The sequence below is a fragment of the Hyla sarda genome, chromosome 3 (assembly GCF_029499605.1).
Source record: "Hyla sarda isolate aHylSar1 chromosome 3, aHylSar1.hap1, whole genome shotgun sequence".
NCBI classification, from domain to species: domain Eukaryota; kingdom Metazoa; phylum Chordata; class Amphibia; order Anura; family Hylidae; genus Hyla; species Hyla sarda.
In genome coordinates, this window is record NC_079191.1 from 167,373,094 (window position 1) to 167,396,598 (window position 23,505).

A 23,505-nucleotide genomic window follows, 5' to 3' on the forward strand; every position below is an offset into this window, starting at 1 on the left:
CTCATGTGACTGCAGATTTGCAGCCGTGTCTGCACCTTACATATGTTTTTTACCTGATTTTAAATGTATGTATTTGGATTTATATGTTAATAAAAATTTTGCTATTTTTTCATTATGGATCTGTATACGCTTTTTTCTTCATGTATCTAAGTGGACATATAAGTAACATGTGACCAAGTAGTATCGAAATATCTCCAGCCGTTTGGAAGTTATGCAGTAACATATATTTCCCATAGACTTGTATGGGACTTTAAACAAAAACCCTGACCCTGGCAAATGGGGGAGAGTAAGGGTTAAATCACCTATCCTATGTTTGTTGTGGACATATAAGTAACATGTGCGCCAAGTTTCATGTTAATATCTTTAGCCGTTTGGACGTGATGCTGGAACATACACACACACACATATACACACATACATACATTCATACACACACACACACACACACACACATTGGCCCTGATTTACTAAGAGTGTTGTGTAGTTTTCTTTGTGGGTTTTAATTCCCTACAATTTATTTTCCCACGGTATTTACTAAGGTTTCCCTACATTTTCCACTTTCCCTACACTTTGCTTTTTTTTACACATGCTCTGATCTGTCTGGTTTTCCTCAGCTGAAATCCACCACATTTTATGTTTAAACCTTAGTAAATATGTTGTTTTTTTGTGAAAATGTCGAGAACACGCCCCTTTTCCATGACCACGCCCCCTTTCCCAGCAACCACGCCCCTTTTTCGGGTTTTCTTAACAAAATGGAGAGTTAGTCGGGGTTTTTCAATTCTGGCGCAAATTCTGGCGCAGACATAATTTCTGGCGCAATGCGACAGAATCTGGTGCACAACCCGACAAAACATGTCAGGTTTGCAATAGTAAATGAGGGCCATTGAGTTTGATATATATAGATTGACATGTAAGTGGCCCAAAAACATATGCCTGACAATTTCATGGCAATAACATTAAAATATGTAACATATTCAATAAAGTGAAATCTTTTGATCCTTTTTCTTCTACTACATTAACATAATCTGAAACAGGAACTAAGACGTGCTGTGCAGTACCAGTACATGACACTGCTGCTAACCACTAGCCTAATGGGTCATATGCCATGCTTAGGCTTCATTCATACTAGCTAATGTTGGATCCACATGGTTCTATTTCTTTAAAAAAATAGATGGAGGTTTAAAGGGGCATTCCAGGCAAAAACTTTTTTTTATATATCAACTGGCCCCGGAAAGTTAAACAGATTTGTAAATTACTTCTATTAAAAAATCTTAATCCTTCCAATAGTTATTAGCTTCTGAAGTTGAGTTGCTGTTTTCTGTCTAACTGCTTTCTGATGACTCACGTCCCGGGAGCTGTGCAGCTCCTATGGGGATATTCTCCCATCATGCACAGCTCCCTTGATGTGACATCATCATTGAGCAGTTAGACAGAAAACTTCAGAAGCTAATAACTATTGGAAGGATTAAGATTTTTTAATAGAGGTAATTTACAAATCTGTTTAACTTTCCAGAGCCAGTTGATATATAAAGAAAAAGTTTTTGCCTGGAATACCCCTTTAAGGACGGAGAAACCCCACTGGCTGAAGTAAGTGGGAATTTAAATCCCTGCATGCATTGGTTGCACTTTATTATCGGTCATGTCCGCTCTCCAATTTATCTTTTTTTTTTTTTATTCCACTTTAAAAAAAATAAAACATTGCTAACACAAATAAATGGTTTTACTCACATTGTTGTTTTTCTATACATGCATTTATTTTATGCACATGGCATTTTTTTCAATGTTCAGCATGTTCCGTTGGATCTGTATTGTATAGTGTTTAGTTCATAGAAGTCAATGGGTTAAATTTACAAACGCCTGCTCCTTTCGTTCACATCTGTGTTCATTCTGTATTTCAGCAATGTTTTTAAAACAGCAAAAAACATGAGGTAATTCTTATAGCATAACTGCATTCATGCTCTGGCCTGAGATATCCATTTATATCCCCCCACAACTTTGTAGCCCGATACTACAGCTAGTCTATGGGACAAATCCGTATCCCGATCACTGCGGTCTCTGGCAAGTCTCAGATTGTGAAGCTGCAGGAGATTTAGGCTATGTTCACATGGAATTTGGCTTCCACTCAGATTCCTTTCTACCAAGCTGAGAACAGATTTTTTGCAGTTTTACAGATTCTGTGCGGCATGTATGTGGAAATTGTGCTGAATTTATGCTACACACATATTCCAGGTGGAATTCAGAGTCCCATTGACCTTAATGGACGATGTTGAGGAATTCTGTGAAAACTAATGGGTATGTCCTTACAGCGGTATGTCCGTGCTGAATTTTGCAGGAATATTCCACACAGACATTCCGCTGCCAGTCCCATTGATTTTCCACAGCAGAAATGCCGATTCCGGCATCCACATAAAGAATAGACATGTCTATTCTTTTTGAGGATTTTGCTCAGAAATATATGGCCGTCTATGTGATGGCGCATTTTCGAGTGGTTGTAGCACCCCCCGGATTATTTAAATGTGCGAAATGTCCCCTCTTGTTTTCTGGGCAGATATTCTGCACATTTTATGCCATGTGAACTAGTGTTGAGCGGCATAGGTCATATTCGAATTCGCGAATATTCGCGAATATATGGACGAATATTCGTCATATATTCGCGAATATTCGCGTTTTATGTTCGCATATGCAAATATTCGCGTATGCGGAAATTAGCATATGCGAAAATTTGCATATACGAAAACCTGTACAAGTAAACATTCGCATATGTGAAAATTAGCATATGAATATTTTCGCATATGCGAAAATGTGCACACCAGTCTCACACAGTAGTATTAGAGCCTTCTTTACACCACACAAGCTGGAAGCAGAGAGGGATGATCACTGTTATGTGTACTGTGAGAAAAAAATAAAAAAAAAAACGAATATTCGTAATTACGAATATATAGTGCTATATTCGCGAATATTCACGAATATGCGATATTCGCGAATAAAATTCGTATTGCGAATATTCGCGAGCAACACTAATGTGAACGTGGTCTGACAGGTTTAATGTTTTTGCAGAAACCAAAATTCAGAATTTCTGCAGCCACAATTCTGCAACAGAAAATCGGCTGTGTGTATGGGACAGCGGGAATTCCATTCACTATGTTAAGTTCATTTAGAAGAATTTCGGAGCTGAATTTTTCCTCTGGATTCTGCATGGAGATTCTGCCGTGTAAACATAGTCTAAGGGGCTCCTTCACAGGGACGGATCCTCAATGTATTTTATGCTGCGGATACCCGATTTTGTGCTGCCTCCATCTGTGCCTGCTCAAGTTGGCCAAACTTTCTGTTTGTAATAATTCTGAAAAATTTTAATAAAAATCATTTGAACCATAGCTGCAATCCGCCGCTACGGGCAGAAACGCTGCGATGTGCAAGTCGCCGCACACATCGCAGCCACTATTTGTGCGAGTACACTGTGCATGCGCACGGCAACTCGCACATCACATCGTAGCAGCGGCGGATTTCAGCTATGAGCAGGCACAGCTGGAGGCAACACTGTAGGGTTCATTGTCGGCGGATCCGTCCGTGTGAATAAGCCCTTAGGGTATGTTCACACAGGCGGATTTTGCTACCATTGCCTTTAATAGATCCGAAGGAAAATCTGCCTCTAATGCATATTTTCTGCTGACTCATTAAAGTCAATGCTAGCAAAATCCGCTGCATAATCCGCAGGTAATCCGCCGGTGTAAACATACCCTAAGGGTACGTTCACACAGGCGGATTTTTTTGTGGCTTTTCCGCTGCGCATTTGAAAGTAGGCGGGCTCTTCTCGGCTGTAGTCCGCCGTAGTCCCTACTGACTTCAATGGGGTTTGCGGCAGATTTTCCACAGCGTAGATTCCGCTGCGGAAAATCTTCTGCGGAAAACCGAGAAGACCCTGCCCCCTTTCAAATACGCAGCGGAGAACCAGCAAAAAAATCCGCCCATGTGAACGTACCCTAAGGGTACGTTCACACGGGCAGATTTATCTGCGGGGTTTCCTGCAGCATATTTGAAAGAGGACGGGCTCTTTGCATTTGTCTGCAGCAGATTTTCTGCTGTGGAAAATCCGCCGTAAGCCCCATTGAAGTCAGTAAGGTCTGCGTCGGATTTTCCTTAGCAGAAATTACACAGCGGAACATCTGGTGCGGACAGCCGAGAAGAGCCCGCCCACTTTCAAATATGCAGCGGGAAACCTGCAAATAAATCCCCCCGTGTGAACGTACCCTAAGGGCTCATTCACATGGAGGCAGCACTGTAGGATCCATTGTCGGTGGATGCATATTTTACGCTGCGGATCCACCGACAATGGATCCTACAGTGCTGCCTCCATCTGTGCCTGCTCGTAGCGGCAATCTGCCACTACAAGCAGACACGCTGCTATGTGCGAGTCACCATGCGCATGCGCAGCATACTCGCACACATCTCGGCTGCTCTTGGCTTAGCTCAGGAAGCAGGGGGATCGGCTGTGATGTGTGTGAGTATTCTGAGCATGTGCACGGCTACTCGCACATCGCAGCATGTCTGCTCGTAGCCGCGGATTGGCGGTATGGGCAAGCACAGATGAAGGCAGTACTGTAGGGTCCTTTATCGGCAGATCCTTCCGTGTGAATGAGCACTTAAAGGGGTATTCCAGGAATATTTTTTTTTTTTACTATGCTACAGGGGCTGTAAAGTTAGTGTAGTTCATAATATAGTGTCTGTACCTGTGTGTGATGGTTTTCTCACAATACTTCTGTGATTTTCACCCCAATATTTATTTTTAACAACATACAAAATGAGTGTTGTCTCAGATTTTTCCCAGGTTGCAATGCGGCCGAGATCTGACTCACTAGTCAGCTGATGACCGGGAGCCTGTCTGCTTCAATGGGTGGAGGGATCAATCTGCAACTAATGCAACAGCTGTAGGCACCCTAATTGAAAATCACAGGTCTTTTGAATGGATGCAGCTCATTTATGTTTCAATGGGTGGGGTGGCTGATGTGTGGGAGGGAGGAAAATGGAATTATGGGATTTGTAGGCAAAAAAGAAAAGTCAAACAGGAAATACCAGTTCACAAAAAGCTAGCCACAGTGTTATGGTAATCTCACAACATAGCCATTTAGTCCCAAGACAAGCGCAGATCCTTCCTAAGCATGTCCATTACTGTATGCCAGGTATTTACTAAAATCACCTTATGGTGGAGAACCCCTTTAAACAGATATCCTGCAGCTGGTGCGTGAATGCAGTTATGCTTAAAAACACTGAACAAATACAAATGAAATAACTGACAGACTATAACAAAATATGGAATAAAAATGGATCGAGTGTGGAATCACAAGCAAAAATAATAATAAAGTAATAAATAATCTATATTTTACAACCATATTTAATTCTTTTCATACAGAATTGTGAAGGCTGAGATGTGTTTTGTTTTTTTATTACATTTGTTGCTTCTTGGAAGAATTTAGGTGCATTGAAAAAAAATTCTCACATTCGGAACCAGACAATCCTTAAAGGGGTACTCCGGTGAAAAACTTTTTTTTTTTTTAAATCAACTGGTGCTAGAAAGTTATACAGATTTGTAAATTACTTCTACTAAAAAAATTGGCATCCTTCCAGTACTTTTTAGGGGCTGTATACTACAGAGGAAATGCTTTACTTTTTGGATTTTTCTTCTGTCCCGACCACAGTGCTCTCTGCTGACCTCTGCTGTCCATTTTAGGAACTGTCCAGAGCAGTATATGTTTGCTATGAGGATTTTCCCCTGCTCTGCACAGTTCCTAAAATGGACAGCAGAGGTCAGCAGAGAGCACTGTGGTCGGGACAGAAGAGAAATCCAAAAAGAAAAACATTTCCTCTGTAGTATACAGCTGCTAACAAGAACTGGAAGGATTAAGATTTTTTTTTAATAGAAGTAATTTACAAATCTGTTTAACTTTCTGGCACTTGAGCCACGAGCGGCGAGGGGGGAGCATGACTGTCTGGGCATGCTGTGGGTTGTAGTTTTGCAACATCTGAAGTGGCACAGTTTGGAGACCACTATATGGTGGTCTCCAAACTGTAGCCCTCCAGATGTTTCAAAAGTACAATTCCCAGCATGGCCAGACAGTCAGGGATGCTGGGTGTGTAGTTCTGCAATATCTGGTCCTTCAGATGTTGCAGAACTACAACTCCCAGCATGCCTGGACAGTCTGGGCATGCTTGGAGTTGTAGTTTTGCAACATCTGGAGGGCTACAGTTTGGAGACCACTACTAAACGATCTCCAAACTGTTCTTCCCCAGTTGGGAGTTGTAGTTTTGCAACAGCCTGAGGCACACGGGTTGGAATCACTGAGCTAGAGTCTGTTTTCTAACTCAGTGTTCCCCCACCAGTGTGCCTACAGCTGTTCTAAAACTTCAACTCCCAGCATGTACGGTCTGTCCATGCATTATGGGAGTTGTCATTTTGCCACAGCTGAAAGTTTGGGGTGCCCCCCTCATGTGAATGTACAGGGTACATTCACACAGGCGGGTTTACAGTGGGTTTCCTTGTACAAGTTTGAGCTGCGGCAAATTTTCCACCGCAGCTGAAACTCCCAGCAGACAACTTACTGTTAACCCCTGCCTGTGTGAATGTACCCTAAAAACACTACACTACACTAATAAATAATAAAAAGTAAATAAAAAGTAAAACACTACATATATACCCCCTTACATGTCCCACCCCTCCCCCAAATAAAAATGAAAAACGTCTCATAAGGCAGTGTTTACTAAATGAAGCCTCCAGCTGTGGCAAAACCACAACTCCCAGTATTGCCAGACAGCCATAGACTGTCCTGGCAGGCTGGGAGTCTTGCAACAGCTGGAGGCACCCTGTTTGGGAAACACTATTGTAGGGTTTTGGTGGAGACAAGCCCCATCCTTGTAACCAGATTTGCCCCTTTTGCAAATTCCTTATTTAGGCCTCAAATGCGCATGGTGTTCTCTCACTTCAGAGCCCTGTCATATTTCAAGGCAACAGTTTAGGGCCACATATGGGGTATTTCCGTACTCAGGAGAAATTGTGTTACAAATGTTATGGCCATTTTTCTCCTTTTACCCCTTATGAAAGGTAAAGATGGGGGCGACACCAGCATGTTAGTGTAAAAAATGTAAATTTTTACACTAACATGCTGGTGTTGCCCCATACTTTTCATCTTCGCAGGAGGTAAAAGGAGAAAAAGACCCCAAAATTTCAAACGCAATTTCTCCTGAGTACGGAAATACCCCATATGTGTATGTAAAATGCTCTATGGATGAACTACAAGGCTCAGGAGTGAGAGAGCGCCATGTACATTTGAGGCCTAAATTGGTGATTTGCACAGGGGTGGCTAATCGTTACAGCAGTTCTGACATGAACACAAATAAAAAAAACACCCACATGTGACCCCATTTTGGAAACTACACCCCTCATGGAACGTAACAAGGGGTATACTGTGCCTTAACAACCCACAGGTCTTTGACAAATTTTCGTTAAAGTTGCACATGACAATTTAAAAAAAAAAATTCCCCTGAAATGCTGGTGTTACCCCAAATTTTTCATTTTCACAAGGGGTAATAGGAAAAAAGCCCCCCAAAATTTGTAACCCCATTTCTTCTGAGTATATAAATACCCCATATGTGGATGTAAAGTGCTCTGCGGGCGAACTACAATGCTCAGAAGAGAAGGAGCGCCATTGGGCTTTTTGAGAGAGAATTAGGCTGGAATTGAACTCTATGTGTGTTTACAAAGCCCCCATGGTGCCAGAACAGTGGACCCCCTCCACATATGACCCCATTTTGGAAACTACACCCCTCATGGAATGTAAAAAGGGGTGCAGTGAGTACTTACGCCCCACAGGTGTCTGACAGATTTTTGGAACAGTTGTCCGCAAAAATGAAAAATCAAATTTTTAATTTGCACAGCCCACTGTTCCAAAGATCTGTCAAATGCCAGTGGGGTGTAAATGCTCACTGCACCCCTTATTAAATTATGTGAGGGGTGTAGTTTCCAAAATGTTATGAAAGTTCGTCAATCACCTGTGGGGTGTTAAGGCTAACTGTACCACTTGTTACGTTCCATAAGGGGTGTAGTTTCCAAAATATTTTTTTTTCTTGTTGTCCTGGCACCATAGGGGCTTCCTAAATGCAACATGCCCCCCAAAAACCATTTCAGCAAATTTTGCTTTCCAAAAGCCAAATGTGACTCCTTCTTTTCTGAGCATTGTAGTTCACCCGCAGAGCATTTTACGTCATTACATGGGGTATTTCCATACTCAGAAGAGATGGGGCTACAAATTTTGGGGGCATTTTCTCCCATTACCCTTTGTAAAAATGGTAAATTTGGGGGGGGGGAAACTGCACTTTAGTGAAAAAATTTTTTTTTCATTTACACATCCGACTTTAACTAAAAGTCATCAAACACCTGTGGAGTGTTAAGGCTCACTGGACCCCTTGCTACGTGCCTTGAGGGGTGTAGTTTCCAAAATAGTATGCCATGTGGGGATTTTTTTTGCTGTTCTTGCACCATAGGGGCTTCCTAAATGTGACATGCCCCTCAAAAACAATTTCAGAAAAACTCACTCTCCAAAATCCCATTGTCGCTCCTTCCCTTCTGAGCCCTCTATTGCGCCCACAGAGCACTTTACATCCACATATGAAGTATTTCCTTACTCGAGAGAAATTGGGTTACAAATTTTGGGGCCTTTTTCTTCTATTACCCCTTGTAAAAATTCAAAAACTGGGTCTACAAGAACATGCGAGTGTAAAAAGATTTGCTGCTATTCCTGTGAAACACTTAAAGGGTTAACACACTTACTGAATGTCATTTTGAATACTTTGAGGGGTGCAGTTTTTATAATGGGGTCATTTGTGGGATATTTCTAATATAAAGGCCCTTCAAATCCACTTAAAAACTAAACTGGTCCCTGAAAAATTACGATTTTGAAAATGTTGTGAAAAATTGGAAAATTGCTGCTGAACTTTGAAGCCCTCTGATGTCTTCCAAAAGTAAAAACTCATCAATTTTATGATGCAAATATAAAGTAGACATTGTCAGGATTCGGCAAGCTGGAGGTGGATCCTCTGTGTCAGAGAGGGATTGGCGTGGACCGTGCCGGCGGACCGGTTCTAAGTTGCTACTGGTATTCACCAGAGCCCGCCGCAAAGCAGGATGGTCTTGCAGCGGCGGTAGCAACCAGGTCGTATCCACCGGCAACCTCTCTGACTGCTGAGATAGGCGTGGTACAAGGGATTAGGCAAGAGCAATGTCGGACGTAGCAGAAGGTCAGGGCAGGCAGCAAGGATCGTAGTCAGGGGCAACAGCAAGAGGTCTGGAACACTGGCTTGGGACATACAAAGAACGCTTTCACTGGCACAATGGCAACAAGATCCGGCAAGGAAGGGAAGGGGAAGTGAGGTTATATAGGGAAGTGCACAGGTGAACACACTAATTAGAACCATGCGCCAATCAGTGGCGCACCGGCCATTTAAATCGCAGAGAGCCGGCGCGTGCGTGCCCTAGGGAGCGGGGCCGCGCGCGCCAGGACAGAACAGACGGGGAACGAGTCTGGTAAGCGGGCCGGGATGCGAATCGCGAGCGGGCTCATCCCGCATCGCGGATCGCATCCCGGCTAGAGACATTATCGCAGCGCTCCCGGTCAGCGGGTCTGACCGGGGCGCTGCGAACAGGAAAACGCTGCGAGCGCTCGGCGTAACAGACATATTGTATTTGTGAATCAATATATCATTTATTTGGTATGTCTATTTTCCTTACAAGCAAAGAGCTTCAAAGTTACAAAAAAAATGCTAAATCTTCAATTTTTTCATCAAATTTTTGCATTTTTCCCCAAGAAATGATGCAAGTATCAACGAAAATTTACCCCTAACATAAAGTAGAATATGTCAAGAAAAAACATTCTCAGAATCAGAATGAAAGGTAAAAGCATCCCAGAGTTATTAATGCTTAAAGTGACATTGGTCAGATGTGCAAAAAATGGCCGGGTCTTACACTGAAAATTGGCTGGGTCCTTAAGGTGTTAAAGACAGAAATAATATGTTAAAGGGGTACTCCGGTTGAAAACTTTTTTTTTTTTAAATGAACTGGTGCCGGAAAGTTAAACAGATTTGTAAATTACTTCTATCAAAAAATCTTAATCCTTTCAGTAGTTTTTAGCAGCTGTTTGCTTCAGAGGAAAATCTTTATTTTTTGAATTTCTTTTTTGTGTTGTCCACAGTGCTCTCTGCTGACACCTGATGCCGGTATCAGGAACTGTCGAGAGCAGGAGAACATCCCTATAGCAAACCTATGCTGGCTCTGGAGAGTTCCTGACATGGACAGAGGTGTCAGCAGAGAGCACTGTGGACAAGACAAAAAAGAAATTCAAAAAGTTAAGATTTTCCTCTGTAGCATACAGCTGCTAAAAAGTACTAAAAGGATTAAAACATTTTAATAGAAGTAATTTACAAATCTGTTTAACTTCTGACACCAGTTCATTTTAAAAAAAAGTGTTCCACCGGAGTACTCCTTTAAGTCATTGCCAGATTTAGCACATGGAAAGTCTGGTGTTATATCTATTTTTGTTGGAGGGTACAGAAGCTCTATCATTACAAGTGGACATGATATTTCATCTCTCTATAGCAGGATATATATAGAAAAAAGATTGGAACAGAAAGCAGAATGGCGCTATTTAAGTGCCGTAAATGATGGTCAAGCCAAAAGCAAAAGCATAAAACAAAAAACAATAAAGAAAATGAAAATTGAATAAAAATAAATAGGAAAAATTATAAATAAAAATAACAATAATAATAATGAAAGAATAATGAAAAAAATTATATATGAATGAATAAAACTAGAAAACAGATCAGAATTGAATATACGTGGAAATTAGAGCTTTTGTTTGGATCAATCGGCAATCACACATACATTCTTTTGTATATATATATATATATATATATATATATATATATATAGATATATATATATATATATTTATAGATAGATAGATAGATAGATAGATAGATAGATATATATAAATAACACATGGAAGTGGTAGAAATCAGCAGGTATAGAAATCAGCTGGTATAGGTGAATGGTATCTCACTCGCCTATTAGTGTTGTGCTACAGGCACCAGGGGCGTACCTAGAGAATTTGGCACCCGGGGCGGACCCTTTGTTTGCTCCCCCCCCCAACCACACCCCTCCTTAATTACACCCCCCCCTGCACCCCCCCTTAATTACACCCTGCTCCCTCCCCCCAATTGCACCCCCCCTCTTAATTACACCCCTCCTTCCCCCGCCCTCCCTCCCCTTAATTACACTCCACCCTCCCTCACCTTAATTACACCCCCTCCCTTCACATATAATTATTTACTTACATTTGGATGATGCCTCCAGCCGACTGCTGGTGATGGATCCTTCCGCTCCTTTAAAAGATCCGTGAAGGCGGCGTCAATGTCGTGACGTCACGTTGGGCGGAAAAGCATTGCAGTCGTGGTGCAGCAGTGGATAGGGCCATTAGGTAGCAGTTTCTCCACATTAGGTAGCATATATTCCCCACATTAGGTAGCATAGTTTTCCACATTAGGTAGCATAGTTTCCCCACAATAGGTAGCATAGTTTTCCACATTAGGTAGCACAGATGCCCCACATCAATTGGCATAGTTTCCCCACATTAGGAAGCATAGATTCCCCACATTAGGTAGCATAGTATTCCACATTAGGTAGCATAGATTCTCCACATTAGGTAGCATATATTCCTCACATTAGGTAGCATAGATTCCACACATTAGGTAGCATAAATTACCCACAATATGTAGCATAGTTTCCCCACAATAGGTAGCATAGTTTTCCACATTAGGTAGCACAGATGCCCCACATCAGTTGGCATAGTTTCCCCACATTAGGAAGCATAGATTCCCCACATTAGGTAGCATAGTATTCCACATTAGGTAGCATAGATTCTCCACATTAGGTAGCATGATTCCCACACATTAGGTAGCATAGATTCCACACATTAGGTAGCATAGATTACCCACATTAGGCAGCATAGATTCCCCACATTAGGTAGCAGAGATTCCCCACATTACGTAGCATAGTTTTCCACATTAGGTAGCATAGATTCTCCACATTAGGTAGCATAGATTCTCCACATTAGGAAGCGCAGTTTCCCCACATTAGGTAGCATAGATTCCCCACATTAGGTAGCATAGATTCACCACATTAGGTAGCATAGTTTTCCACATTAGGTAGCAAAGATTCTCCACATTAGGTAGCATAGATTCTCCACATTAGGAAGCGCAGTTTCCCCACATTAGGTAGCATAGATTCCCCACATTAGGTAGCATAGATTCCCCACATTAGGTAGCATAGATTCCCCACATTAGCTAGCTTAGATTCCCCACATTAGGTAACATAGTATTCCACATTAGGTAGCATAGATTCCCCACATTAGGAAGCATAGATTCCCCACATTAAGTAGCATAGATTCTCCACATTAGGTAGAATAGATTCTCCACATTAAGAAGCACAGTTTCCCCACATTAGGTAGAATAGATTCCCCACATTAGGTAGCATAGTTTTCCACATTAGGTGGCATAGACTCCCCACATTAGAAAGCACAGCTTCCCCACATTAGGTAGCATAGATTCCCCACATTATTACGGAGGAAGCATAGTCCCCCCCCCCCCCCCCCCCCCCCCCGACAAGCACACACACAAACACATACATAGACAGACACACACAGACAGACACACACTTAGACAGACACACACACAAACACACACATAGACAGACACACACATAGACAGACACAGACACACACAGACAGACACACACATAGACAGACACAGACACACACACATAGACAGACACAGACACACACAGACAGACACACACACACATAGACAGACACAGACACACACACATAGACAGACACAGACACACACACATAGACAGACACACACACACACACACATAGACAGACACAGACACACACATATAGACAGACACACACACACTTACCTGGCAGCGTTTCTTCCCTGCGCAACGTCCCTCATCAGACCAGGCCGCCCGCCAGCACAGCTGCAAACGGGGTTGGCAGGAGCGAGGTAATCGGACGGGGAGCGAGCGCAGCTGAAGACCTGGGGGCACCCCGGTCACTGAGCGGCATGGTGTCACCCCATCAGGCTGGTGTCGCCCGGTTCGGTCCGCACCCCAGCCGCTACGCTACTGGATTGGGGGGGTGACTCCGTCATGGCACCCCCCTTGTGAGTGGCACCTGGGGCATGCCGCCCCCTGCGCCCCCCGTACGCCACTGGCAAGCACAACACTGTTTAGCGCATGGAAGGAGTGTGGCAATTCTCCCAAACATCCTCTGGCAGCCTGGCATCCGGACCCGAACAATTGCTGTGTCGGTTAAAGGGCTACTCCGGTGCTTAGACATCTTATCCCCTATCCTTTTGATAAGATGCCTGTTCGTGGGGACCCCCGTGATCTGCACCGCCGCACCCCATTAAAATCAGTCCCGGAGCGTGGTTCGCTCCGGGTCTGATTACTGTCAATCACTGGGAAGGAGTGTTGTGATGTCACGGCTCCGCCCCGTGTTATGTCACGGCTCCGCCCCTCAATGCAAACCTATGGGAGGGGGGTGTGACAGCTGTCACGCCCCCTCCCGTAGGTTTGCATTGAGGGGCGGAGCCGTGACATCACACGGGGGGCGGAGCCATGATGTCACAACGCACCGTCCCCGTGACCGACGGTAATCAGAACCGGAGCGAACATGCTTCGGGGACTGATTTTAATGGGGTGCGGCGTGCAAGATCACGGGGGTCCCCCAACAGCGGGACCCCCGCGATCAGGCATCTTATCCCCCTATCCTTTGGATAGGGGATAAGATGTCTAAGCGCCGGATTCCCCCTTTAAGGCAATGGAAAAGAGTGGTCCCAAAAGGAAGCTGCTCCAGCAGTTTCCAGGGAAGAAAAATACGGATGATGTCTGTGGCGCCTTGAGAGTATATTGTAATCAAACAAGTATCCTGGGATTATGGGGTTACTTATTTGTTCAATAAAAATGGGAAACCATACATTAAAACAAATATATAGAATATAAAATCAAGGCAAGAGGGAGATAGCGATGCGTTTCGCAGGGTGACCCCCCGCTTCGTCAGGCTAGTATCAGGTACTAGGTACCGTACTAACCTGACGAAGCGGGGGTCACCCTGCGAAACGCGTCACTATCTCCCTCTTTCTTTGATTTTATAGTCCATATATTTGTGTTAATGCATGGTTTCCCATTTTTATTGAATAAATAAGTAACCCCATAATCCCGGGATACTTATTTTATTACAATATACTCTCAAGGCGCCACAGACATCATCCGTATTATTCCTCCCTGGAAACTGCTGGAGCAGCTTCCTTTTGGGACCCTTCTTTTCCATCTCTCTATAGCAGTGTTTCCCAACCAGCGTGCCTCCAGCTGTTGCAAAACCACAACTCCCAGCATGCCCGGACAGTCCGAAGGCCATTCAGGAGTCTAGGAGAGCTGGGTAGTAGCCTTCAACTGTCCAGACATACTGGGAGTTGTAGTTTTGCAACAGCTGGAGGCACGCTAGTTGGGAAACACTGCACTACCAAATAGGGGTCCAGTCTGATAGGCCATTCAGGAGTCTAGGAGAGCTGCGTAGTAGCCTTCAACTGTCCAGACATGCTGGGAGTTGTAGTTTTGCAACAGCTGGAGGCATGCTAGTTGGGAAACACTGCACTACCAAATAGGGGTCCAGTCTGATAGGCCATTCAGGAGTATAGGACAGCTGGGTAGTAGCCTTGAACTGTCCAGACATGCTGGGAATTGTAGTTTTGCAACAGCTGGAGGCATGCTGGTTGGGAACACTGCACTACCAAATAGTGGTCCAGTCTGATAGGCCATTCAGGAGTCTAGGAGAGCTGGGTAGTAGCCTTCAAAAATTGTCCAGACATGCTGGGAGTTGTAGTTTTGCAACAGCTGGAGGCACGCTAGTTGGGAAACACTGCACTACCAAATAGGGGTCCAGTCTGATAGGCCATTCAGGAGTCTAGGAGAGCTGGGTAGTAGCCTTTGACTGTCCAGACATGCTGGGAGTTGTAGTTTTGCTACAGCTGGAGGCACCCTGGTTGGGAAACACTGCTCTATAGAGTATACAGTGCTTTTATACAGTATAAACACAAGCAGGAGAGCTGATCATAGAGGAATATAAGACATGGTCCCAGAGACACAGTGAAGTGGACACAGAAATAGCATGGTTCCGCCGCATTCCTTGGCTGCCAACTGTTCAGACGCCTGTGCCTGTGGGAGAGGTGCTGGCTGTTCCCTAGTGAGGCTTCTGCTTTGGACTCCTCCTAAAAGAGTTCGTGTCGCTTTAAGTGAGCCGGCTGCCTGTGTGTGAGTCAGTCAGAGCTGCACATGGTCCTCTCAGCACAAGCACAGACCCCTTCTTAAAGGGCTCCAGACCCTGAGTGAGAGGGACCAGAGCAGACATGCATTACAAGGTGCTGGCTGTCCCCTTCCTCCTATCTTCCCTGCACTTCATCGTCCATAGTCTGGAACCTTATGACCTGCTCTATGATAATGGGATAGAAGCTTATTATAGAAATGACTTCCAAAAGGTGGTTTACTATATGGAGATGGCTCTCAGCAGCTTCTCCCAGCTCAGGCACACTAAGCTAGGCTGCAGGCTGGGCTGTAAGCAGAGGTTCCCCTTCCAGGAGAGCCCCAAAAACTGGGATCTAAACTTTGCCAGTGCCATGCTCCATCGGGCAGCCTGTGTAGAGCAGTGTGAGGAGGGCAGCCTGGGGGCACTGTCCAGGCACAGAGTCACTGAGGACATCAAGAGTGAGTTCTACAGGAGGATTCCCTACAACTTCCTGCAGAGGGCGTACTATAAGGTAAGACTAAAGGCTCTGCTATCCTGTTATAGCAGTGTTTCCCAACCAGGGTGCCTCCAGCTGTTGCAAAACTACCACTCCCAGCATGCCCGGACAGCCAAAGGCTGTCCGGGCATGCTGGGAGTGGTAGTTTTGCAACAGCTGGAGGCACCCTGGTTGGGAAACACTGTTATAGGGTCAAAGTGCATATACCAGCATGCAGTATGGAATGTTATTATTTACATTGTAATTGATTTATAAACATCTCACCTTTTATAAATATTTTGTACTTGCATTCCTAACTGTTCTTTCCAAAACAAGATATTGTAACTTATAGTTATTATTTATAAAGTGGCATCTGCAGTGTTTTGTTAACTTTAAAAAGAAATTCAAAAAGAATAGAATGTCCTCTGTAGCATACAGCTGCTATCAAGTACTGAAAGGATTAAGATTTTTAAATAGAAGTCATCAGTTGATAAAAAAAAATAAAAAAAAATGTACCCCTTTAACATTATTATTTATAAAGTGGCATCTGCAGTGTTTTGTTAAATTTATGAAATACTGAAATATATATATATATATATATATATATATATATATATATATCATATATACCTCATCTACCTAGTCTGCAGCTATTTTGTTTTCCTTTTTATTTCTATCACCATAGATATATGTTTATCCCAGACATGTACGGTACTTTCATTTACTCATTTAATTTACCAACCACATCTGCTGGAAGTTTATTATTATTTTCTAACATTAATTTTAAGCCCCCCCCTCTTCAAAATGTAATTTTTATTGTGTCTCATTTTTCTTGTGTTTCCTTTTTTAACCTTTTTTTATTTTTTTTTTTTTTTTTTTTTTACTAAGTATAGGGGAGATAAATATTATTATTCATTATTACTCTAGTTGAAATTTATAGAGCCATAGTTCCCCGCTTTCTAAACAGAAAACTATGATAAAAGTTGTATAAATGAGAACCAATTAGGCTGCCTTCACACTATAGAATTATCAGTTTTAAAGATCCGTTATAATGATCCGTTAACAAAACCTCGGATAATGTAAAGATCCGATTGACTATAATGGGATTTTGTAATGGCCGTTTTTAATGGTTTTGTTAACGGATCATTATAACGGATTTTTAAAACTGATGAATTAAAATATGTGAGACATCCTTTTACCTACACAAATTTTCGTAAATATGACATTTGCTTAGAAAAACAAAACTTGCATAATGTTATTGATAAATTCTTTTTACCACATCATTTCTTCCCCCAAATATTGAAATGTGATGTTTTTTCTTGCTAAAAGCTGCAAGATTTGTAAATGACTTCTGTTTAAAAATCTTAATAATTTCAGTACTTATTAGCAGCTGTATGCTACAGAGGAAATTATTTTCTTTTTAAATTTCTTTTTTGTTTGACCACAGTGCTCTCTGCTGTCACCTCTGTCCGTGTCAGGAACTGTCCAGAGTAGCATAGGTTTGCTATGGGGATTTTCTCCTGCTCTGGACAGTTCCTGATACAGGCATCAGGTGTCAGCATAGAGCACTGTGGACAAGACAAAAAAGAAATTCAAAAAGAATAGAATTTCAAAAGGATGTTTTCCTACACTTTGTGAAACTGTCAGCACGTATAAAGTGATGTAAATATAGGTACGCAGTGGGGGTCATACCCAGATGTCCATTCATTCAAGAAATTCTTGCAGAAAGACTTGTTATTTCCTGGGGGTTACAAGTATTTACCAAATCAGAAACTAGTGTCAGGAGAGGTGACAGGTCCTCTTTAACAATGTCCCTCCAATATGTCAGTGAATGCTCTATTGGAAAAAAAAAAATAAAAAAAAAAAGATGTAAACATTGAAAAGACAAATTGGCAAAGCATAAAGCAGGGCTTTGAAAACTTTTTCTACTGGGGCATCAATAGCTTATGGGGGCTTCACCAGCAAGCAAAAAGTACCATACAACAAACTTAAAGGGGTACTCCGCCCCTAGACATCTTATCCCCTATCCAAAGAATAGGGGATAAGATGTCAGATCGCCGGGGTCCCGCTGCTGGGGACCCCGGGGATCGCTGCTGCAGCACCCCGCTATCATTACAGCACAGAGACAGTTCACTCTGTGCGTAATGACGAGCAATACAGGGGCTGGAGCATCGTTACGTCACGGCTCCGCCCCTTGTGACGTCACGGCCCGCCCCCGTCAATACAAGTCTATGGGAGGGGGCGTAGCGGTCGTGACGCCCCCTACCATAGACTTGCGTTAAGGGGACGGGCCGTGATGTCATGAGGGGCGGAGCCATGACGTCACGCTGCTCCGGCCTTTGGATAGGGGATAAGATGCAAGGGGTGGAGTACCCCTTTAATGCACCCTAGCAGCACCAAAAATCCCAGCGCAGTACTATATACCTTTCCAATAGTGCAGCACAAAGCCTTTCCTATAGCACCACATACCATAATGCAGCACAATATATCTTTCCAAATGCGGCAAATACCACAGTGCAACACCACTGGTATTATCATTGTCGTCCTCCTATACCTCCGTATTGTCCCTCTAACCAGCCCTAAGAGCACTTACATTCTCCCTCTTTTCACCCCAAGCATAGTGATCCCCAACCAGTGGCTCGGGGACCACATATAGTTCCTAAGCTCATGGCAGTGCTTAAAGAAAATCTGGGACCCCGGAGCCACCATTTCCCCAAACTACTGTAATATCTCCAGAGGTAAAAAACAAAAACACTTACCGTATTTTCCGCCATATAAGACGCACTTTTTCTTCCCCAAAACTGGGGGGGAAAAGTTGGTGCGTCTAATACGGCGAATACACACCTATCGGGTCGGTCCCGGCGGCCATCAACGGCCGGGACCCGCGGCTAATACAGGACATCACCGATCGCGGTGATGCCCTGTATTAACCCTTCAGACGCGGCGATCAAAGCTGACCACCACGTCTGAAGCGAAAGTGACAGTAACCCGGCTGCTCAGTCGGGCTGTTCGGGACCACAGCAGTGAAATCACGGCATCCCGAACAGCTTACAGGACACCGGGAGGGACCTTAGCTGACTCCTCGGTGTCTGCTACGTGCCGGGATCCCCTGCATGGCGGCGCTCTCCTTCGACATCATCACGTCGTCGCAACGTGATGACGACGACGGAGAGCGCAGATCCCGGGGAAAAAGACGTCCGGAGCGTCGGGGGCACCACAGGGACGCGGCGACAGCGATGGAGCGACATCCAGGGCAGCGGTGACGAGCGGTGATGGGTCCGGAGCGGTGGGGACACGTGAGTATTACCTCCTATACCAGTGGTCCTCAACCTGCGGACCTCCAGATGTTGCAAAACTACAACTCCCAGCATGCCCGGACAGCCAACGGCTGTCCGGGCATGCTGGGAGTTGTAGTTTTGCAACATCTGGAGGTCCGCAGGTTGAAGATCACTGTTGGGTGCAGAATCTTTTTTTTTTGGGTGCGTCTTATATGCCTGTGCGTCCTATAGGGCGGAAAATACCGTATTTGAAATCTGTGACTTCCATTTGCTTCACGCTAAAACATTACAATTTAGCCATTGCAATAGAGGCAATGTTTCTGTGGTGACAAGTTTCTTACTATTGGCACTAGGGATGTCTTGGTAATACTAAAGTTTGACACTTAAGGGTCTATTCACACGATCAGTATTCTGCTTAAGGGTCATGGATTTCATGCTGTGTTCAGTCATTGAGTTTACTTTGAAACTGCAGCAGAAAATCCTGTGCATCAAATCTGCGCAGAATACTGTACGTGGGAATAGACCCTTAAGGAGTTATCCGGCATTAAACTTCTTTTTTTTTTTACAAAAAAACAAACAACCTGCCCAGGCTACCAGTATCCTGTTTCTGGCCTCTGTTGTGGTCCTCTTCCTGATTTCTGGGGTCGACTCATAAGCCTGGTTGTCGAGGATCCCGCCCCAGCCAGTGATTGGCAGACCTGCAGTAATATGTATTAGGCCCTGGCATCAGGAAGAAGACCGGGGCTGGGGCTACATATGTCACATTGCCACGCATCCCAAACAGTAATTTCTCTTTTACTATGCAGTGTGGCTCAACATACTATATATACACAAAAGAAAAAGGAGTCATTTCACTAATTCATATAGATGATATATTTCTTTAATGACATAAAAATAAGAGAGGAAACAGTCCCCAAGGGGAGAAAAAACAAGTGGCAAAAAAAGGTGTCACTCCGAGCCCCTCCAATATAGCCTTTTAACAATATGTAACTATAAAACATCACAGTCCCCAATAAAGTGCATATGCGTGAATCAAGTATCAGCATACCTATATGTGCAATAATGCAAAGCAGTACTAAAGTGCAAACAATGTTACATAACACAGTGAAAGATCGCACTATCCAGTGTCCTACAAAATCAAAGCAGCACCACAAGGGTATACATACAAGATTACAGGGGTATACATACAAAATATATCCTAGGCAGGAGGAGATCGGAGCGACACCACTCCAACGCTGGCGTTTCGGCAGAAAAGCCTTTGACGAGGAGTGGCAAAGGCTTTCCTGCCGAAACACCAGCGTTGGAGTGGTGTCGCTCCGATCTCCTCCTGCCTAGGATATATTTTGACTGATTACAAAAGGGGTTCCGCTTGCATGATCACGGGCGTGCCCAGCAGCGGGACTCCCGTGATCAGGCATTAAAGGGGTATTCCGGGCAAAAACATTTTATCCCCTTTCCAAAGGATAGGGGATAAGATGTCTGATCCCTGGGGGCCCGCCGCTGGGAACCCCCGCAACTCCCTGTAGCACCCGCATTCTATGCAGCAGCTGCGTCTCCAGTTTCGGAAACCTCCTGGTTTCCGAGACTGGGGAAGTGATGTCACGCCATGCCCCCTCCATTCATGTCTATGGGAGGGGGATACAAGAGGATACAAAAGCGTTCTGCACTCACCGCTAAATGCTGGCTAAACGGCTTCCATCTCGGGCTGATAATCCGGCACGTGGTAGTGATTGCTGTTCGTTTGTTCTAGCACCACCGCTGCTGGATCATTGCTTGGTTACCTGTCCAGGAGGTCCATCTCGAAGGTCTGCTATTTAAGCTATCGGTGGCACTTGTTTTTCTTTAGTATTCTATGAGAGGGGGTGTGATGGCCGTCACGCCCCCTCCCATAGACATGAATGGAGGGGGCGTGTCGTGACATCACGTCCCCAGCCCCTCAAACTGGAGACGCAGCTGCCGCATAGAATAGGGTGCTGCAGGGAGATCGCGGGGGGGTGGGGGTGGGGGGGTTGTCGTGGCGCTACCATTCTCAGACTGAGTGGTAAATCTGAAGACTAAAGGTGTAAGTTTACTCCAACTATTTTTTTTTGAAAGATAAATCAGAAAACAACTGTCGGAAAAAAATAGACCTGAGTCAAAGGTGAATATAAAAACAAACATATCAAATTATATAGATGAAGTGATAAAATACCTAGATAAAAACGTATAATCGCATGGTATAGGTGAAGTTATAAAATAACTAGATAAAAACATAGTCCAATGCTATAGGTAAAGTGACAGTATAACAAAAACATAATCAAATGATAAAAGTAAAGTGATGAAATAACTAAAAATATAGTTTACAAACATATAGGGCCTCATGTGCTATTGGAGTACAGCAGTGTAAATTTAGGTGAAAAGGGTATGGGGAATGCATTTAGCTTTATTTATTAAAGTTTACCTGTTGTTTGTAAAAAAAAAAAAAAAAAAATGTTTATATAATGTAGATAATAACATTATCCAGTATGTATATTTGTAATATACATTGGTTATACAAATTATATAATTTGCATATTTTTGTTTGGAAAAAAAATGCTGTCCCTGGAGCTAATGCCTGTGTGTCTCTATGAGGAGTCCAAACACAGGAAGTGAGGGCAGGACAAGCAGGGCTCTGTGCAGGCTCCTGGCTTGTCAATCATCCTGCCGTGTGAGCTGGGGGCATGTCACAGAGTCTCACTGCACAGAACTCTGCTTGTCCTCAGTGTACAGAGCCCTGCTTGTCCTCAGTGTACAGAGCCCTGCTTGTCCTCACTGCACAGAGCCCTGCTTGTCCTCAGTGCGCAGAGTCCTGCTTGTCCTCAGTGCGCAGAGCCCTGCTTGTCCTCAGTGCGCAGAGCCCTGCTTGTCCTCAGTGCGCAGAGCCCTGCTTGTCCTCAGTGCGCAGAGCCCTGCTTGTCCTCAGTGCCCAGAGCCCTGCTTGTCCTCAGTGCCCAGAGCCCTGCTTGTCCTCAGTGCCCAGAGCCCTGCTTGTCCTCAGTGCCCAGAGCCCTGCTTGTCCTCAGTGCCCAGAGCCCTGCTTGTCCTCAGTGCCCAGAGCCCTGCTTGTCCTCAGTGCCCAGAGCCCTGCTTGTCCTCAGTGCCCAGAGCCCTGCTTGTCCTCAGTGCCCAGAGCCCTGCTTGTCCTCAGTGCCCAGAGCCCTGCTTGTCCTCAGTGCCCAGAGCCCTGCTTGTCCTCAGTGCCCAGAGCCCTGCTTGTCCTCAGTGCCCAGAGCCCTGCTTGTCCTCAGTGCCCAGAGCCCTGCTTGTCCTCAGTGCCCAGAGCCCTGCTTGTCCTCAGTGCCCAGAGCCCTGCTTGTCCTCAGTGCCCAGAGCCCTGCTTGTCCTCAGTGCCCAGAGCCCTGCTTGTCCTCAGTGCCCAGAGCCCTGCTTGTCCTCAGTGCCCAGAGCCCTGCTTGTCCTCAGTGCCCAGAGCCCTGCTTGTCCTCAGTGCCCAGAGCCCTGCTTGTCCTCAGTGCCCAGAGCCCTGCTTGTCCTCAGTGCCCAGAGCCCTGCTTGTCCTCAGTGCCCAGAGCCCTGCTTGTCCTCAGTGCCCAGAGCCCTGCTTGTCCTCAGTGCCCAGAGCCCTGCTTGTCCTCAGTGCCCAGAGCCCTGCTTGTCCTCAGTGCCCAGAGCCCTGCTTGTCCTCAGTGCCCAGAGCCCTGCTTGTCCTCAGTGCCCAGAGCCCTGCTTGTCCTCAGTGCCCAGAGCCCTGCTTGTCCTCAGTGCCCAGAGCCCTGCTTGTCCTCAGTGCCCAGAGCCCTGCTTGTCCTCACCGCGCAGAGCCCTGCTTGTCCTCAGTGTACAGAGCCCTGCTTGTCTGCCCACATTTCCTGTATTTGGTCTCGCACAGAGAAACACAGGCAGTAGCTGCAGGGATAGCATTTTTTCACCCAAAAATTGACACATTTTTTAACCAATGTATATTACAAATATATATATAATGTTGTTGCTTATGACAGGTACACTTTAATGTTTTCCCTTGTAATGTCCCTGTTTTTATACCTTGTTTACCATTTTAGCTAATGTTCAGAAAAATGGGTGTAGTTTAAAATTTTATTATAATCCAAATGATTTATGAAATTGTTCACCCTTTTTTGGCATCTTTTCAGGCTGTGATTTTTTTCACCTTTAACAGAGAAGTAAAATAAATGAAACAAGCCAAAGTTTTACAACATGTATAAACACATTTATGTGTATAAAGGAAAAATGAAGAAAGATTTACTATGAAAAAGGCCAATAACGCTGTGCTTTTATGAGATGTCAATTAAGTAAATGAAGTTTACATCAATACTGTATGCATCAAGCCCTCTAGTAGATTCATAGATTA

General features: G+C 44.4%; 1 protein-coding gene across 2 annotated transcripts in view; it reads left to right on the plus strand.

Annotated features, from left to right (window-relative positions):
• P3H2 (prolyl 3-hydroxylase 2) overlaps positions 1 to 23,505 on the plus strand; it is a 223,095-nt gene that overhangs the window by 47,170 nt on the left and 152,420 nt on the right. The window contains exon 1 of one of the 2 annotated variants that reach the window (XM_056565432.1): positions 15,400 to 15,918. The exons of the other annotated variant lie outside the window; for it this stretch is intronic. Coding sequence (XP_056421407.1) covers positions 15,511 to 15,918 — 408 coding nt within the window. The 5' untranslated portion in view covers positions 15,400 to 15,510. Of the gene's footprint in view, positions 1 to 15,399; positions 15,919 to 23,505 lie in introns of those variants that run through there. 2 annotated transcript variants of the gene reach the window in all.